Source organism: Macrosteles quadrilineatus, unplaced genomic scaffold (assembly GCF_028750875.1).
Source record: "Macrosteles quadrilineatus isolate MER2022 unplaced genomic scaffold, UCM_ALF_1.0 Scaffold_1__1_contigs__length_201487025, whole genome shotgun sequence".
NCBI lineage: Eukaryota > Metazoa > Arthropoda > Insecta > Hemiptera > Cicadellidae > Macrosteles > Macrosteles quadrilineatus.
In genome coordinates, this window is record NW_026542594.1 from 181,516,366 (window position 1) to 181,532,669 (window position 16,304).

A 16,304-nucleotide genomic window follows, 5' to 3' on the forward strand; every position below is an offset into this window, starting at 1 on the left:
TAATCGCACCAGTGACAATGCCTGCTGCAACGATTATTGCCGAGCTAATCGTCCAACGACTACAGTTCCATCCGCACCTGGAGTTATTTTATATAACTTGATTTCGTTTGATGGGGAAAATGCTAAACAAAATTGTTTTAGACAGTCGTTTATCAAATCAGCTATATTTTACTAATTTAAGTTTAAAAACATAAAATAGCCGCTATTTTTTTAAAATTTTGAATCAAGTTATGTTATTCACATTACTTCAGGTTAGACCTAGGGGTTACGGAATTATCACTTAGATAAAATCATTATAAAATCCATTGGTGATTTGGCAGGATTTGAACCCGGGACCCCAGGAACCGGAGTCCCGCGCTCCAACCACTAGACCAGTTCGCTCCAACATCTAGTCTCTTCTACCTTAACGTACATACCAAGTGTATCATAAAGTTCTGTTATATTGATTTAAAGATAAAAATATTTATGTAAATCCAAAATTGTGGATATCTGGTTAACGAAACGATTTTGGAAAAAGGTTTTATTCTTGATTTTCTCTTTATTTTGACCCGAGGAACCACAACGTAAATTATGTCTTCACCTTTGAACACCCTGTATACTGTAATATATACCCCTTTCCGCAACAAACTTGCTCATTTAGGACATTTCAATTCGCCTGTTTGGATTTCCACATTTAATACCGTATATTTTGCTGCATATACAGTAATACAATTACAATGTTTGTAGGTTTGAAACTATATTGATAACTTTTAGTTTACAGTTTAAATTGCTTAACAAGTCTTTCGATTGTGCCTTTAAATCTATTGGGTGTGAATACTGCAGTAAGTTCGAGGCTATAATTACCAATCTATTGTTATTTCTAAATCCAATCACCTGTGTCTCATGCGTGGATGCGTTCGAGTGCTCTTATGATGGAAAAATATTAACTTTTATAAGTCGCATTTGACTTAATCTGTTAGTATATTGAATTGTGTTTTGCCACCCAAACTGCTTAAATTAAACCAAAGGTAATATTTCAAAACTAAGTTGTAGGCAGTTGACTTTTGTTTTTGAAATTAATGGTTATTTGTTTATCTTTTTTCCTAGAATCATTTTGTTTTATTCAAATAGTATAAAATTATTTCTACCATAAATAATACAAAAAACTTCATAAATATATTACTTTAAATAAAAAGTATCGCAAAAATACTACCAACAAAAAGTCGTGTTGTGGAAAAATAATATATATTTTATTTTGACTCATAAAACATATTCCTATTTTTTTCTACATGTGTATTTTTTTAAATATTTTAAATTTTTACAGTTGAAAAACTTAACTTGTAATATTGGTGTAGGTTTGATAAAATATGAAGCTGTAACGTTGAATAATGACTCAAATGTACTTAATCGCCAGATGTTGAGCAAAAGCAGCAGTCATTTCGACTTCAGCTGTACGATGCACGTCATCAAACTATCGCTCCTGCTCTGCTCAATTGCTGTAAGTTTATATTATTTTTTAAATTTATATATTTACAAGGTCAAATTTCTCATCTCCACAACCTTTACGAATAATTAGGCTAATTATGGTTGTAGAACTTTATATAAATTTAACAATCGTCTTCACATAAATAGAGTTAACTTATTCGAGATTCGCAATATAAAGATTAGAAGCTGTTAGTTATATCAATTTATATTGCACTGTAACAAATTTTAAATTTCAGACTTTGTTGCTTAAGGTTTTTTAAATTAGACTAGAAAAACTATCGCCAAGAACATGAAACTCCATCAAAGGATCATAGATTATGAGTCTTTGCTCGAAAACCCTTTTTCCGTTTAAATAATGAGATTAACGATTCTTACAATACAAATTTTTAATACAAACACAATCGTACATTTTTCTACCCGTAGTATTACTTTGATTTAATCAAACTTTTTAAAGATGAGACTTTGGCAAATATACCAGTTTTAGATCACAAGATCAATTCAATAATGAAGAGGTTTGGTATTGATAAAACGAATTTAAATACCTATATACATTGTATATTTGGTGTCTTGAAAGTAAGAATTGGCTTGAGACTTGAGCATCACGGTCCAGAAACGCTATTTAAATTTTAAAGAATTTCAGATCATTTAAACAAGGTTTTGCACATAAGTACCTATAGTTAGAGCAATTTCACTTTTGTATAAAATGTGTTTTTCCATCACCAAGAGTCAAATTAAAATTTCCAGGGAAAGCATAGGTCGAGTCATACATCAAATTAACTGTCTCTATTAGCACAACACAGTATACAAAACTCTAATATAAATAAATCATAAATTATGACACAATCTATCGGACTAAATCTGGCAAGGATGTAGAATTCAAGTATACATGTAAGTAAAGAAAAAGGTCAATCCTGGCCAAAACCTAGGCAGTTTGAAATTCTAAGGAATAGCAACTCGGCTTTATAAAAAAATCCACAAATTTGTAATTTTTAACCACCGCCATCTTGGTTAGAATACTGTATACATTTTGAGGCCAAATTTGCAGAAAATGTTTTCATTTGCTCTTATTTAAGATTTTCTTACTAGGCCTACACCTTCAGGACCTTACCCAGCCTACACGATGGAAAATATTATAATTACTTTGGAAAAGTAGATTTTGTAACATGACATTTATAAGCAAAGCATAGCTGCATTTTATGTATTGGCTTATAAAATTAAACGCTTTCCCGTACTTGTTGAGTACTCCATACATTTTTGGAATCCCCCAAAAGTAGTTAATTAAGTAGTTTTAAGAGGTTTATTGTAGTTTATTAAATGTAAGTTTTAATATATTACAAACATTTTAACAACATAACAAAAATACACACATCAAAAACTTAACACGATTAAAGAAACCTTATGTGGATTAAAAATGGTATATCTAGTCCTATTAAAACTATTTATCAGAAATCAGAAAAACTTTATTGCTTCATATATTTATTTACAAAGCTTACACACAGAGTAAAACCAAGAATAACTTAGATTAACTAACTTACACACTTGTGAATTATTTAACGATGGTTCCATCTTTATGAAGCTATATTGTGTTGGTAAATGTTATTTTGATACAAACAATTGGTTTCACTTAAATAATTTCACACGGTTCACTTGTTATTTGAAAAAAAAACTGAGTGCATTTTAGATATTATACACAGGAAAAATCTATCAATTTCAGTGAATTATTTAGTACTTGCTATACTTGATATTTATTGAGATAAAACTGTTAATTCTCAATTAATAGATGAAAAAATAAATAAAAAAACTAAATTAGATCAAATATTAAATAGATCAAACACTATCACATTTTAAAACTGTTGAGAAGTTTTAACAGAGTTTTAACAATAATATTAATGGGGTTTATTGATGTCGCTTTTAATATTTTGAAGATCTGTGCACCCTTCTTTTTTCTTTCTTCTAAAAATACTTATCTTGGATTTTTGCATGGTAGACAAAGTACCTTCACCTTTTTGGTGGCGTTTGGACTCCTCTTGATAATGAAAGAAGGCTCACGCCCCGATGTTTTCAGATATTTGATCTAATAAAGTTATCTTAAAGATTGTAGCAAGTATGCTACTCAAAAAGTTGTTGAGTAAGTTTTGAACAACTTATACGACTGGGATGATGGACACTGATACAAGACACAACTATGATCAATCTTTACAAACGAGAAGTGCTAGGCCAAGTATACCATTGCTTTGGTTGTTAATGTACATAATCCGATACTAAATTTCAATTCAAACAGCAATTTTCTATGAGGGTGAATTTATATTTATATTTAAAAATTTACCAGGGTGAAGAGCTTGCCAACAGGGGCGTCATTTGGAGGGGGGGGGGCAGAGGGGGCATTTGCCCCCTCCCTCCTGGTTCCTGGGCTAGTGAAAAAATATGCTATACTAGGTTATATACAAATATTTTCTCCTGTCAAATCCTAAAAAGCACGGCAGACAAAAATCTTGCTTATTCTTCTACAGTAATTTGGAAAAACTTTTATTTTTTAGTGTCTCAGTAGTAGCACATTGAAATTAATTGTGTCAAATTATTTTACTGATAATAAAATTTGATTTGCTTATTAGTACTTAAATACTTGTTTTAATTAAACAAATTAAACTGTTATAAACTATAGGCTATGAATACAACCGTATTCATTGCTATAGGTCTAAGTGTTGTACAAGTGAATTTGGTCATAAATCTAATAACAAAAATATATTAATACACCATGAAACGATTGATCACGTTTCTTAGATGACTATCTTACCAACATATTACTATGTTTCTGTCTGTTGTCAATAAATTGTTTGTTTAATTAATTTTCTGCAAAAATTTAAATAAATTTTACTCATAATTGTTTTTATTCGAAGTGCTTTTGACAATTAAAATAAGCGTAAACCGCTCTTTTTTGTTTCAAAATTGCAAATTTTCCGGGGGGGAACCCCCGGACAGTGAGTGAGGACAGTAAATCGACCCCGTTTAATGGGGGGTATTCCGTACCCCCCCGTGTTTGCCCCCCCCCCAAGGATTTGGTGAAATGACGCCACTGCTTGCCAAACAGCCAGTGAACTATAATTAATTGCACGATTCTTATATGGTGATCTCGGTCCTAGGTATAGATAGGTCTTACCATGAGAGCAATGGTAACAGCTTAATCTCTATATGTGAAATCTGCTAAAAGGAATTCACACTAATTATTGTAAAACATTTTCAGGTTCTAGCAGGTCAAACTGAGGCCATTAGTTTGAATCCTGTTACTTGGGTCTACAGCTTCCTTCAAAAGTTGGGCTTGTTGGTGAGTAATTTTAAAACTAAAAATAATCAAATACAGGGTTTTTTCGTCATACTGCAGGGAAAACAGCCGTTTTAATACATGTGTTGTGGGTCTCAGGTTGCATTTTTAATCCATAGGGAATAAAAAGGCTTTTAGTCCCTAGGGAGTAAAAGTCAGCTGTTGTTAAACCCAGTTGTAAACTTCCATTGTAAACGATCGAATGTTATTTTTAATCGATCGTAGCTTATTCTTGTCAATAGTTCGAGATATCGGTAGTATAATCAGCTGTTGTTCAACCCAGTTGTAAACTTAGATTGCAAAAGATCGAATGTAATTTTTAATCGACCGTAGCTTATTGTTGCTTATTCTTGTAAATAGTTCGAGATATCGTTAGTATAATACACTCAATATTAAGACAAAAGTTTATGGAATCACTTACTAAAACGCTGCTTATTTTCATTGGCAAAATTGAATACAAGTTGGAAGTTGTTTTGAGTAACTGATGTGCTAATACGCTGTATGTATTCTCCTTCAGGGCCAAAGAATAAAAAAATAATTAAATTTATATTAATAAAATCATATAGCAGAGAAAAAATGGAAGTAAAGAGAAGTATTTTAAAGCATAATGATCACCAAATATTAAACCTGAAATTACCTATGTGTATTTATTATAGTAATGAACTAACCGTTAACAAAAGGGATGCAATTAGAAAATGAATTATAATGTAACCAAATGAATTCTACTTTTCGGTTTCAATACGTCAAATGTTATAGAATCACGCCTGAATTCATAATTAATTTGTAGTTTAACTTTGGATTATGTTTATTTAGTTCTTCATGCTTATCCAATTATATAGTTTAGTTGTCTTATAAACTATTTATAAAATATATTCATGAAAAGTGGTGGAAGACATTATTCAGGGTTTCAAAAAGTTTGGGACATAATTTACGATGATTCCTTTGGTCAAAATAAACAAAATGTGTATATAAACTATGTCCCATCTCGTGCCGATTTCCATCTGTATGTATGTGTTGTTTACAAAAATATTTGAGCTGCAGCTTTCTGAACACCATGTGTAAGCTCTCTAGACATTCTTAGATGCTCATCATTTCCTTAAATAAATGAATTGGTATCTATATAAACGAATATTATGTTGTTTTAGGCACAAACACAACAGTTCAAAACAACAAGAGACGTAAGTAATGATACAAAAGTTACACTAGTTTTAGCGTACCTTTTTGTTAGTTTACTACTATTACATTCAACGATAGAAGGAAGTAATTCGAATTGAGAATGGAGAAATTGTTTAACTTGTTTAATGCAATTTTGTAAACAAACAAGTTAAAATTGATCGTATCAGAAGACATAATGTTGTTAAGCCTTGATTAATAATATTTGTATTTGGAATTGTACAGCAAAAACTTATTTATGAACAAATCTACTAAAACCAAACATTGGAGAAAACTCTATAGATCTTTATAATACGTTGGAGGAGCCTTTAGTTGAAGCACTGACTATTGGATACTGAAGTCTTCCCATCTATATGGACCAGCTGTAGCAATTTTTTTTATTAAAAAAGAACCTAGTTGTGTGAGCCAGTCACAGAATGCTTATAGTGTATAAAATTATATTTTATACCTTATGTTTAGTCGCTGACCAGGTTGATGGGTCATAACAGTTGCTATAACTAATCATAATTCATTCCCTAAGTTAGACTTGGTAAAGAAATTTGTGTATTTGACAGAATTTAGTGATTTAGATCAGCGCAATCTGTAGATGGCTCAAAAGCCTCATAAAAATAACGTAAAGGAGAGTATATTCATAGAAGAAGTTTATTTATTGTTTTCTTTTAAAGCTTTTTGTTAAGAATTTTTTTAAAGAGTTATAATAAATAAAATCCGTCTCCCAACAATATCCGAAAAATTTACACCATACTGTAAATACTTACACGATGGTAAATACATGTTAAACATGTTACAATGGCGGTCTATCTCAACCAAAGGTACTTTATTTTAACTGCTCAACACTTAAGAAAACTCCAAGTCCATTTTGGTCGCTAAACTCTTTCCGGAGCCACAATTCATTATGGAAATGTGAAAGCCCAAAAACTCTACTTAACGAAATTAAGCCAATTAATGAAGCATGTTCTACAATATGGGAGTTGATTTGTACCTAAAGCTTTTATTATTTTTCAGGATGAAGTTGAAGGTTACTCAGCAAGAATGACCGAACTTGCACAGCAATACCCGAACAAGCTCATTATTGTTGAATTCTATGGAGATTTTTGCAGCAAGTGCAAGGATGTGGATAAAGTGCTAGCCGTAAGTGAACAATTCCCTTGCAAACTTCCATAGCTTAGGTGTTTAGTGTTACACCACTACCACATGCTATGTGTTATGAACATATGTAGTTGTTACCATAGCAACCAAAATGTTGATCATCAAATGCTGTTTACTTTTCTATTCTGATTTTTAATATAACACAGTTACTTCTATTTCAACACTCTGTCTTTTTATATTCTAATATTCCACTCGAAAGTCATCTCAGTTGGCGACGATTTGATAAAAAACGATTATCAATTCTTGTTTTATTCTATTATTTTCAAGATAGTTTATTTTGTTAAACATTTCAACTTAAAATGAATGAAGAACAATTTGAAAGACTCATGAATGTTTTGGCTGCAGCTCTAGGTAATAAAACTTCAACTCCTCAGATCAATCCTTTTGAACATTTTGATCCAAATAATGATAAATTCAAATCATATTTAGAACGTTTTGAAAATTATTGCAATTTGAAGAACATTAAAGAAGACAAGATGAAAGCTCAACTCCTGTGCTCATCCATTGGTAAGGAAAATTACAATAATCTGACAACTCTTTTGGGCCCAGACAATCCTGTAAAAGACCTTAATTTTTCAAAATTAATCGAACATTTCACAGTGATGTTGTCACCTACAGTATCTCATATTGTTGCACAACACTATTTCCTCAGTGTTTCACAACAGTTGCATCAATCTATCTCTGATTTTGTCACAGTCCTGAAAGGTAACCTGAATGATTGTAATTTTTACACTTCTTGCAATGAATGTGAAAGTAAAATTTCGATTGCTGACGAATTTCTCCGACCTCAATTTATTAGAGGACTAAAAGACAATTGGATACGTGAACAACTTCTACAAGACACTAATCTCAACAGTTTTGACTCACTCCTCAAGAAAGCAATTACCCTAGAAGCTTCCCGCTATGAATCAAATAAAATTTGTAATCCTGTCACACAATCATTAAGTGAAAATGCAGATACACACAAAATTGATAGGCATTCAAGGTCTAAGACAAAGGAATATCAAAGTTTCAAGCAATTTAAGACTCCCAAATATGATGACCGTGGTTCGAATAGATCTCAATCACAACATTTCCGTAACAAATGCTTAAAAAGACACGTTGACTACAAAGCTTTGGGTATTGATGGACTTTGTTTCAAATGTGGTCGATCAAACCATCAGTCTAATGAATGCAAAATTAATCGGAACAATCTTAAATGCACTTCCTGTGGAAAACAAGGCCACGTATCAAAAGTGTGTATAACGTCTCTACTAAAGAACTCTAAAACAAACACCCTGTTTTCTCACTACACAGAAGATGAATCCAGTCACCCAGATGAGTATGGAATCACACAAATCAACGATGTGGAAGATCTTTACATAGTAGGACCAGAATCAGACAAATACATGGTTACAGTCACTATCAACAACAAGCCTCAAACATTTGAAGTAGACTCTGGTGCACGATTTTCCTTAATCTCAGAAACGGACTTTGATAAACTTGGACTTAAAGTGCCACTTCAACCAAGTCCTATCTCATTTCGCTCCTACTCTGATCATATAATAAAACCTAAAGGTAAAGTAACTGTCTCAGTCTCTTACAATGCAAAATCACTAAATACTGATTTATTTATAGTACCTGCTGGTCATTCTGCTTTGTTAGGACGAATTTGGATTCGTGGACTTGGAATTGAACTCAGTGAGGTAGACAATAGAAAGCAATCACCGATTAATACAGTTGATGTTAATTTAGTACCGTCTCTAGAGGATATATTCGAAAAATACTCAGCAATTTTCGAAGAAAGAATCGGATGTGTTCCCAATGTTGAAGTCAAACTCCACTAGGGAACGTGATGTCCCTTTCGCATTACGAGAGAGAGTAGAAAAGGAACTTATAACCCTTGAGTCTCAAGGAATCATAACTCCAGTCGCATCAAGTGATTGGGGGTCACCATTGGTTATTATCCCAAAGCCAGATGGAGGAGTCAGACTATGCGTAGATTACAAGTGTGGGGTTAATTCAAAACTTGTCTCATCTAACCACCCCATTCGACGCATTGATGATGTCCTACATAGTCTCCGCGGATCAAGATACTTCTGTAAGTTGGATCTTCATAAGGCTTATTTGCATCTAAAAGTCGATGAAGAGGGAAGTAAGATTCAAACAATATCAACCCATAAAGGAATGTTCAACATGAATCGCCTCAGTTTTGGAATAAAAACAGCCCCTTCTGAGTTTAATCGAATTTTGTCACAACTGTTAAACGGATTATCAAAGGTAGAAGCATACTTTGATGATATCATTTGTCACGGTGAAACTCTCGAAGAGTGTATGAAGAACCTTATTGCATGTTTGGAATGTCTCAAGAAGATGATCTACATCTTAACAGAACAAAATGTGTTTTCTTCAAGGAAAGTATTAATTACCTTGGACATGTGGTGTCATTCAATAAGATTCAAAAATGCCCTAAAAAGGTTGAAGCAGTTACTCAGATGCCTCGCCCTCGAAATGTTGATGAGTTAAGACGCTTTCTTGGCTTAGTTACATACTATGCAAAATTCATTCCTGACTTCTCTTCAAAAACACATCTGCTACGATGTTTGCTTCGAAAAGGAGAAAAATTCTTTTGGTCAGCTGCTGCTGAAACCTCATTTCTGAATCTGAAATCTGAACTTTGTAGTGATACAGTGATACAGTTCTTATTCCTTTCGACCCATCAAAACCAGTTATTCTCACAACAGATGCTAGCCCAACTGGAATTGCTGCAATACTCAGTCATGATATCGATGGTCAAGAAAGACCAATTGCATATGCATCCAGAGCATTGACTCAGGCTGAAACTAATTACAGCCAACTTGATAGAGAAGCTCTAGCAATCATCTACGCAGTCACCCATTTTTACAATTACGTTTTTGCTAAAAAATTCACTTTTGTCACCGATAATGAACCATTGTCACATATCTTTCATCCAGGACGTGCCCTGCCACGAATGACATCATCTCGCTTATTGCGTTATTCTTCATTCCTCAGTGGTCTTGACTATACAGTTCGATGCAAGAAAGGGAAAGAAAATGAAAACGTGGATTGTTTGTCTCGAAGCCCAGTTCAATCATCAATTTCATCTGAACTAACATTCGACAAAGAAATAAACACAATCAATGCAGAAACCTTACTTCAAATCTCCAGCACAGTGATAACCGCAGAAACGATCAAAGAAGAAACATCAAAAGACCCTGAGCTTCAAGTTCTTTTGCATGAACTGAAAAATAGTCGCAAAGATAGCCCTTACATGATCTCAGACAACATACTTTTCCGATCAGATCGAGTCGTAATTCCCAAACGTCTTCAAAATCGCATTCTAAATGAGCTCCATGAATCACACCTCGGAATTACTAAAATGAAACAGCTTGCTAGAAGATATGTATATTGGGAAGGTATGGACAAACAAATAGAAAGACTAGTGAAAAGCTGTGAAGCTTGTGCTAAAGTTCGTCACAATCCACCAAAGGCTCCGGTACATCCGTGGGATCAGCCCGATGATAACTGGGAAAGAGTGCATATTGATTATGCCGGTCCATTGGATGGAAATTATTTCCTCATGTGTGTAGATGCAAAATCAAAGTGGGCAGAAGTTCGCATTCTTCGAAATGCTCCTTCCTCAGCAACGACGATGGCACTACTTGAAAACATTTTCTCGGTTCATGGGTACCCCTCGTTCTTAGTCTCGGACAATGCCACTATATTCAAAAGTGAGGAATTTATCAACTACTGTAAAGAACGTGGGATTTTCCAAAAATTTACTGCTCCTAACCATCCTGCAACAAATGGCCTGGCGGAACGAAACATACAAACTTTAAAGAGAAGACCTTTTGCTGCTGCCGATGATCCAACGCCAATTACCACAAAGCTACAATACATTATGTTCAGATATCGAGCAATACCTTTGGCATCAGGCAAGACTCCAGCAGAGTTGTATTTGAACAGGAAGATTCGGATTAGACTTGACACACTTCTCCCTAACCCAAAGGCAAAACTTCCATCAAAATCAATTGCTCCTCTTCGCGTCCGCTCTCTTAAAGTGGGGGAGAGGGTTCAGGCAAGAGTTCACCTGGGAAATAAAGACATATGGCAGTTTGGTACAGTCAAAAGAAAATTAGGTCAATACCATTACATTGTTCAATTGGATTCTGGACGAAGTTTAAAAAGACACATAAATCAATTGATTTCGACTCTTGTATCCAAGAAGAAAGTTACATTTACAGCACACAACGAACAAGATAGTTCTGTTGTTCCAAGACGGATACCTATTATAGACTGTCAAGCACCACCACAAGAGATCCACCCAGAGTCTGAATCAAATACAAACAATCCAACAGAACTAGACGGTACTCTAAGGGAAGAAAATCTAGACAGACCTCCAGCCACAGAACAAAAAGAAAACAAATTAACTCGTCATTCCAGACAGCGCAAGGTTCCGTCCTATCTTAAGGACTTTGCTCTCCAGCGATTAAGTGGGGGAGAATGTTATGAACATATGTAGTTGTTACCATAGCAACCAAAATGTTGATCATCAAATCTGTTTACTTTTCTATTCTGATTTTTAATATAACACAGTTACTTCTATTTCAACACTCTGTCTTTTTATATTCTAATATTCCACTCGAAAGTCATCTCACTATGTTTGGTGTTTAGTGCTACTTTATATTTTTAATAATTTTAATTGAAATGGTGACCATACGAATGTAGGTATCTCCAAGTAATGAAGACGAGTTAAGGATGAGTGGCGCGATCCTGCGTGTCGTAACCATCGAAGTATATAACACAACTGGAATGCTAGGTACGTGTTTACGAAATCGCACCGTTGTGGCAGCCTTCCCCCACCATCATGTGGGGCCCAGCGGATTTAGCCAATTCATCGAATAGTGCGCGAAGTTGTTAACTCGCTCCTAGCCTTCAACAACAAAGATTACAATAATATTTATATATTCGTAATCTGTGTAAGTTGTGTTATATACTTCGATGGTCGTAACACTTCGGCCCAGTATGCACACTTACAGTCAACACAACTGCAACTTTCATGTGAAGACATATTTACAGTAATCGGTAAAAAATAATAAATAGTTGCTGGGCAGCGGTGACAATAAACACAAGTCTATTGCAACGCATGGATACAGCTTGTGTATTAAATATACAGTGCCAGGAGACCGAAATTTGCTCGGATTGAATAAAACATTAAATTTATTTATGTGAAGAAATATTTTTAGAGGAATCGGTAAAAATAATAATTAATAGTTGCTAAGCAGCGGTGACAATAAACACAAGTATTTATTTATGTGAAGAAATATTTTTAGAGGAATCGGTAAAAATAATAATTAATAGTTGCTAAGCAGCGGTGACAATAAACACAAGTCTATTGCAATGCATGGATACAGCTTGTGTATTAAATTTACAGTACCAGGAGACCGAGTTTTGTTCGGATTGAATGAAACATTAAAATACTGTATAAGTTAATTAGCTAAATTAAAGATATTTATTATGTATGGTAATAAATGTGAACGCATTTAAGATTATACAAAGAATATGTTTCAATACACTTTTATAAATAGATTGTAAAAAATGTAACCTGTATCAGCTGTTTTTATTAACTGCAGTTAAAAAAGGTATTGACGATAACATGGTCGCTTTAAGGGGCTTTAGGGAAACTAGATTTTTCCCAGCCTTGTGACCAGCTCCAATCGATTTCTTGTGGCCAAATACCCCAATTTAAATTCCTTGGGCCGAAATAAAAGTTGTCCGTACACGCGCTTGTTTTAGAGTATAGGATTAATGTTTTACTTAAATAAGAGAAAAGCTGATTCTTGGCCCTAGGGCCGCAAAAACCTGCTCGGTCCCCCAAATAATGACGATGAACAGCTGGCATATACGTCACTTACAGCACCCAATTAAAGTTTTTGAAAGGCTAAAACATCACAGTGCGGTAAAAACCTTTTTAGGTTTGAGTGGCCAAGAAGGTAAAGTAAGGCATGTTAAAAAAATATATTATCTAAAAAAACGTTTATTCCTTTCAATCCATACGTACATCAATGTCACACAAACTGTTCAGTGTTACTTTAAGTGGGATTTTATGTTGATACTGTGCGAATACTTCATATGGGTCTGCTAGTTTACACTTGTTTTACATTACCCCTCTACGCAGTGTGTAAATTAAGTCTTGAAACAAATCTGTATTTTTAAAACCGAAATAGATAGAAATATTCTGTTTGTAGCATTTATTCTTAACAAAGATTCCACTATTTTTTAAACAAAAAAATTTTATAACCCCTAACAGGGTAGGGGGTAGGTGTTGACTTTTTTTTTCAAACAGTAACCCCTATTGAGTGACCCTTCATTTTGAAGGCCTTGTCAAAAGAAACACAATAACGCAAATCCAAGGTGAATATCTCTCCTCTAGCCAACATGGCAGGTATTCCAAAATTGGTGCTTTTTCACATAAATCAAATTTTGGAATACCCGCCATTTAGGCTAGGGATGAAATATCTACCTCGGGTTTGCGTCATTTCTTTGTATTTCTTTTGACAAACCCTTTAAAATGAGGGGTGACTCAATAGGGGTTGCTATTTGAAAAAAATAAGTCATCCCCTACCTTGTTAGGAGGGTAAAAAATATTTTTGATGTAAAAAATTACAGAACAAACAGAAGATTTCTATCTATTAAGGTTTAAAAAATACAGATTTGTTTCAAGACTTAACTTACACATTGTATTTAGATTCGTTTGGAGTTCACAACATGTTGAATTTTCGCTAATGTATTATTGTGCAGTTTTCAAAAGTGCTCTAATTTAAATAACTGTCTTTCAGAAAATTTCAAACAAGATTTCTTATCGCAACATCGTCATCGTCAAAGTAGACACACAGGTATACAATGAGATCAGACACAATCAAGGGGCTAAACCGGTGCCACTCATCAAATTCTATAGAAAAGGAATTGTTGTAAGTATTTAGTGTATTGCTAAAGTAGGTATTGTGGACAAGGCTAGGTTGCGAAAGAGGGCCTTTTTAAGACCCGCTACAGCCTCCTACTATAGATTAATTATCCTATCTATCAGCTCCACCCGAAGTTATGTCAACAGTTCCGCAAATAACCGTGATATGTTATTGGATAACATTTTCAATCGAGATAAGCCTGACCAAAATATCGATTCAAAATTTTCATTCGATGTAAATATCGATTATCTGTTATTGTAATCTAAAAATATTCAAGAAGAGCGCAGCTTGTCACTCTTTTAAAGCGTACTGAGGCATATACGTATGTATATTATATGTATATTTTTTAAGCGTGTGGGTTGGTAATCTGAACTATACGTCGTGGTCTGAACAAAATCACCTTTGCAATCTTTGTAACTACCAACAAAATGAAACTGTACATCACTTTATAGCAATTTTCCCTAGTTTAAAACATATCGGACGCATCTCGCTTGGAAAGAATATTTTCAATAAAACAGAATATTATTTTTTTTATGGGAGGAATAGGCAAGCTTTAGCCCTGTTGATAATGTTGAAATGCTAATTAACATATGTTCTTTATTTTTATTGTTATTGTCTGGGTATGGAAATAATCTTATGAGATGAACACCATTTGGTGATATGAACGGACTCAAAGGTTACTTGACATCGAATACACACAAACAACAGTTTTTAAAATTTAGAAGACAAAGCTACATGAGATGTTCAAAGTGAATGTTGTGAATTAAATATGTTATGTTGATCGAATATAGTCGATTTAACAACATATTACTTAAAAGAAAACACTAAAATGAATATAAATTGAATTGTGTAATACGTGAAACATATTCATTTAAGGGCACTAAAACAAACAGTAGCTTATCATGTACTACTGTCCTGTACTACATTTGTCCTGCTTCTAACTATTTTAGAATTAACTCGACAAACATATTTTGTTGAACGACCAAACAACTTTACAGTATGTATTCAACTGTTAGTATTTTCTTGGTGAGATATTCATGATCTTGGCCTTATTAATTTGCAACACTAAATCTATTTGAGTTTTAATGCAATTTTTAGGTGGGCCATATCCGAGGATTTCCAGGCGAGAAAACCCTTATTGACACCATAAATACACTTAAAGGAAAATTTAACGACAAGGATCTAAGGGATTTAGAGCAAAAAGACAAACAGAGCCTTGTTGAAGAAGAAAGAAAACAGAAAGAGCTTGCTGCCAGAGAAGCCGCTGAGGATGATGAAGAAGAAGAAGAAGATGAAGAAGGAACACAACAAGGTACAAATGGAGGGAAGGGCGGAGGAGAAACAAAAACAGAAGAGAAAAAACCAGGTGAAAAGAAAGAAGATGGAAATAAAGGAGTTGACAATAAAGGAGAAGGAAATACAGGAACTTAATGTAAACCAAGACCTAGAAGTGCATTCTGAATGTCATCAAGAATGTACCAATCCGTTTCCCAGTTTTTTTAACAGTAAAGTAGTTTGCAAAATTAATTTGCAATTTTGATAATAAAGTGTTTTTTCCTCGTAAGCTGTTTGTGTGGTTTGATTGAGCTTGAAACCTACCTACTATTAATAATTAATAGTAGTATATATATTCCAGACAATTGTTAATAAATCAAAAGAAATTGATTATTCATTTTCATGAAATAACTTTGATACGAATTTGTGATATCAATGTTTTATGTTTTATTCTTCTGTGTTAAAATAAATAAATAAAAATATATTTATAAATATAAATAAACCAGTAATATGACACACATAGCTTCTCTCATTAGCTTGTCATAAAACCTTATCATAGGCAAGCAGTAGGTAACAATGGTAATTATGGGGGAAATCCAAAAATAGCATTGAAAAGCTAACTTAGCCTAAATGATATTTCATACACAAAAAAGGTAATCTGTGTGCTATGATGAGTTAATTATGGTAGTAGGAAAATCCAGTGTAGATTACGAGTACAAACAGTCATTGCCGCTCTCGAAATGTATGACCACTCATACACTCAGCTAAAGCTTTGTGCGGCCACCTTAGACGTACTTTGCGCTCTTAATAAACAAAAATGGCTATTTCGGTTGATGTTTTCGTTAAAATCAAACCATAACCAGTTCCAGTTCGGTAATTAAGTATTACTAAAAGTATGACAATGAAATGCACCTCTGCATTATTGTACGTATAGTGTTATTTTCTTAACTTAATTTTAA

General features: G+C 33.7%; 1 protein-coding gene across 1 annotated transcript; it reads left to right on the plus strand.

Annotated features, from left to right (window-relative positions):
• Nucleotides 1–1,394: 1,394 nt before the first annotated feature.
• On the plus strand, nt 1,395–15,634 carry LOC128983303 (uncharacterized). The gene is made up of 6 exons (XM_054402549.1): nt 1,395–1,477; nt 4,706–4,786; nt 5,929–5,961; nt 6,962–7,087; nt 13,945–14,076; nt 15,169–15,634. Exons 1-6 carry the CDS (start codon nt 1,436–1,438, stop codon nt 15,499–15,501), a joined length of 747 nt encoding a protein of 248 aa, XP_054258524.1. The 5' UTR covers nt 1,395–1,435; the 3' UTR covers nt 15,502–15,634.
• Nucleotides 15,635–16,304: the final 670 nt, after the last annotated feature.

Excerpts from the sequence above, each read along its gene's own strand:
- LOC128983303 (XM_054402549.1), top strand. The coding sequence starts at position 1,436 with ATGCACGTCATCAAACTATCGCTCCTGCTCTGCTCAATTGCT. Across the intron at positions 4,787-5,928 it reads TTCAAAAGTTGGGCTTGTTG|GCACAAACACAACAGTTCAA; the intron begins GTGAGTAATTTT and ends ATGTTGTTTTAG. Across the intron at positions 14,077-15,168 it reads TCTATAGAAAAGGAATTGTT|GTGGGCCATATCCGAGGATT; the intron begins GTAAGTATTTAG and ends TGCAATTTTTAG.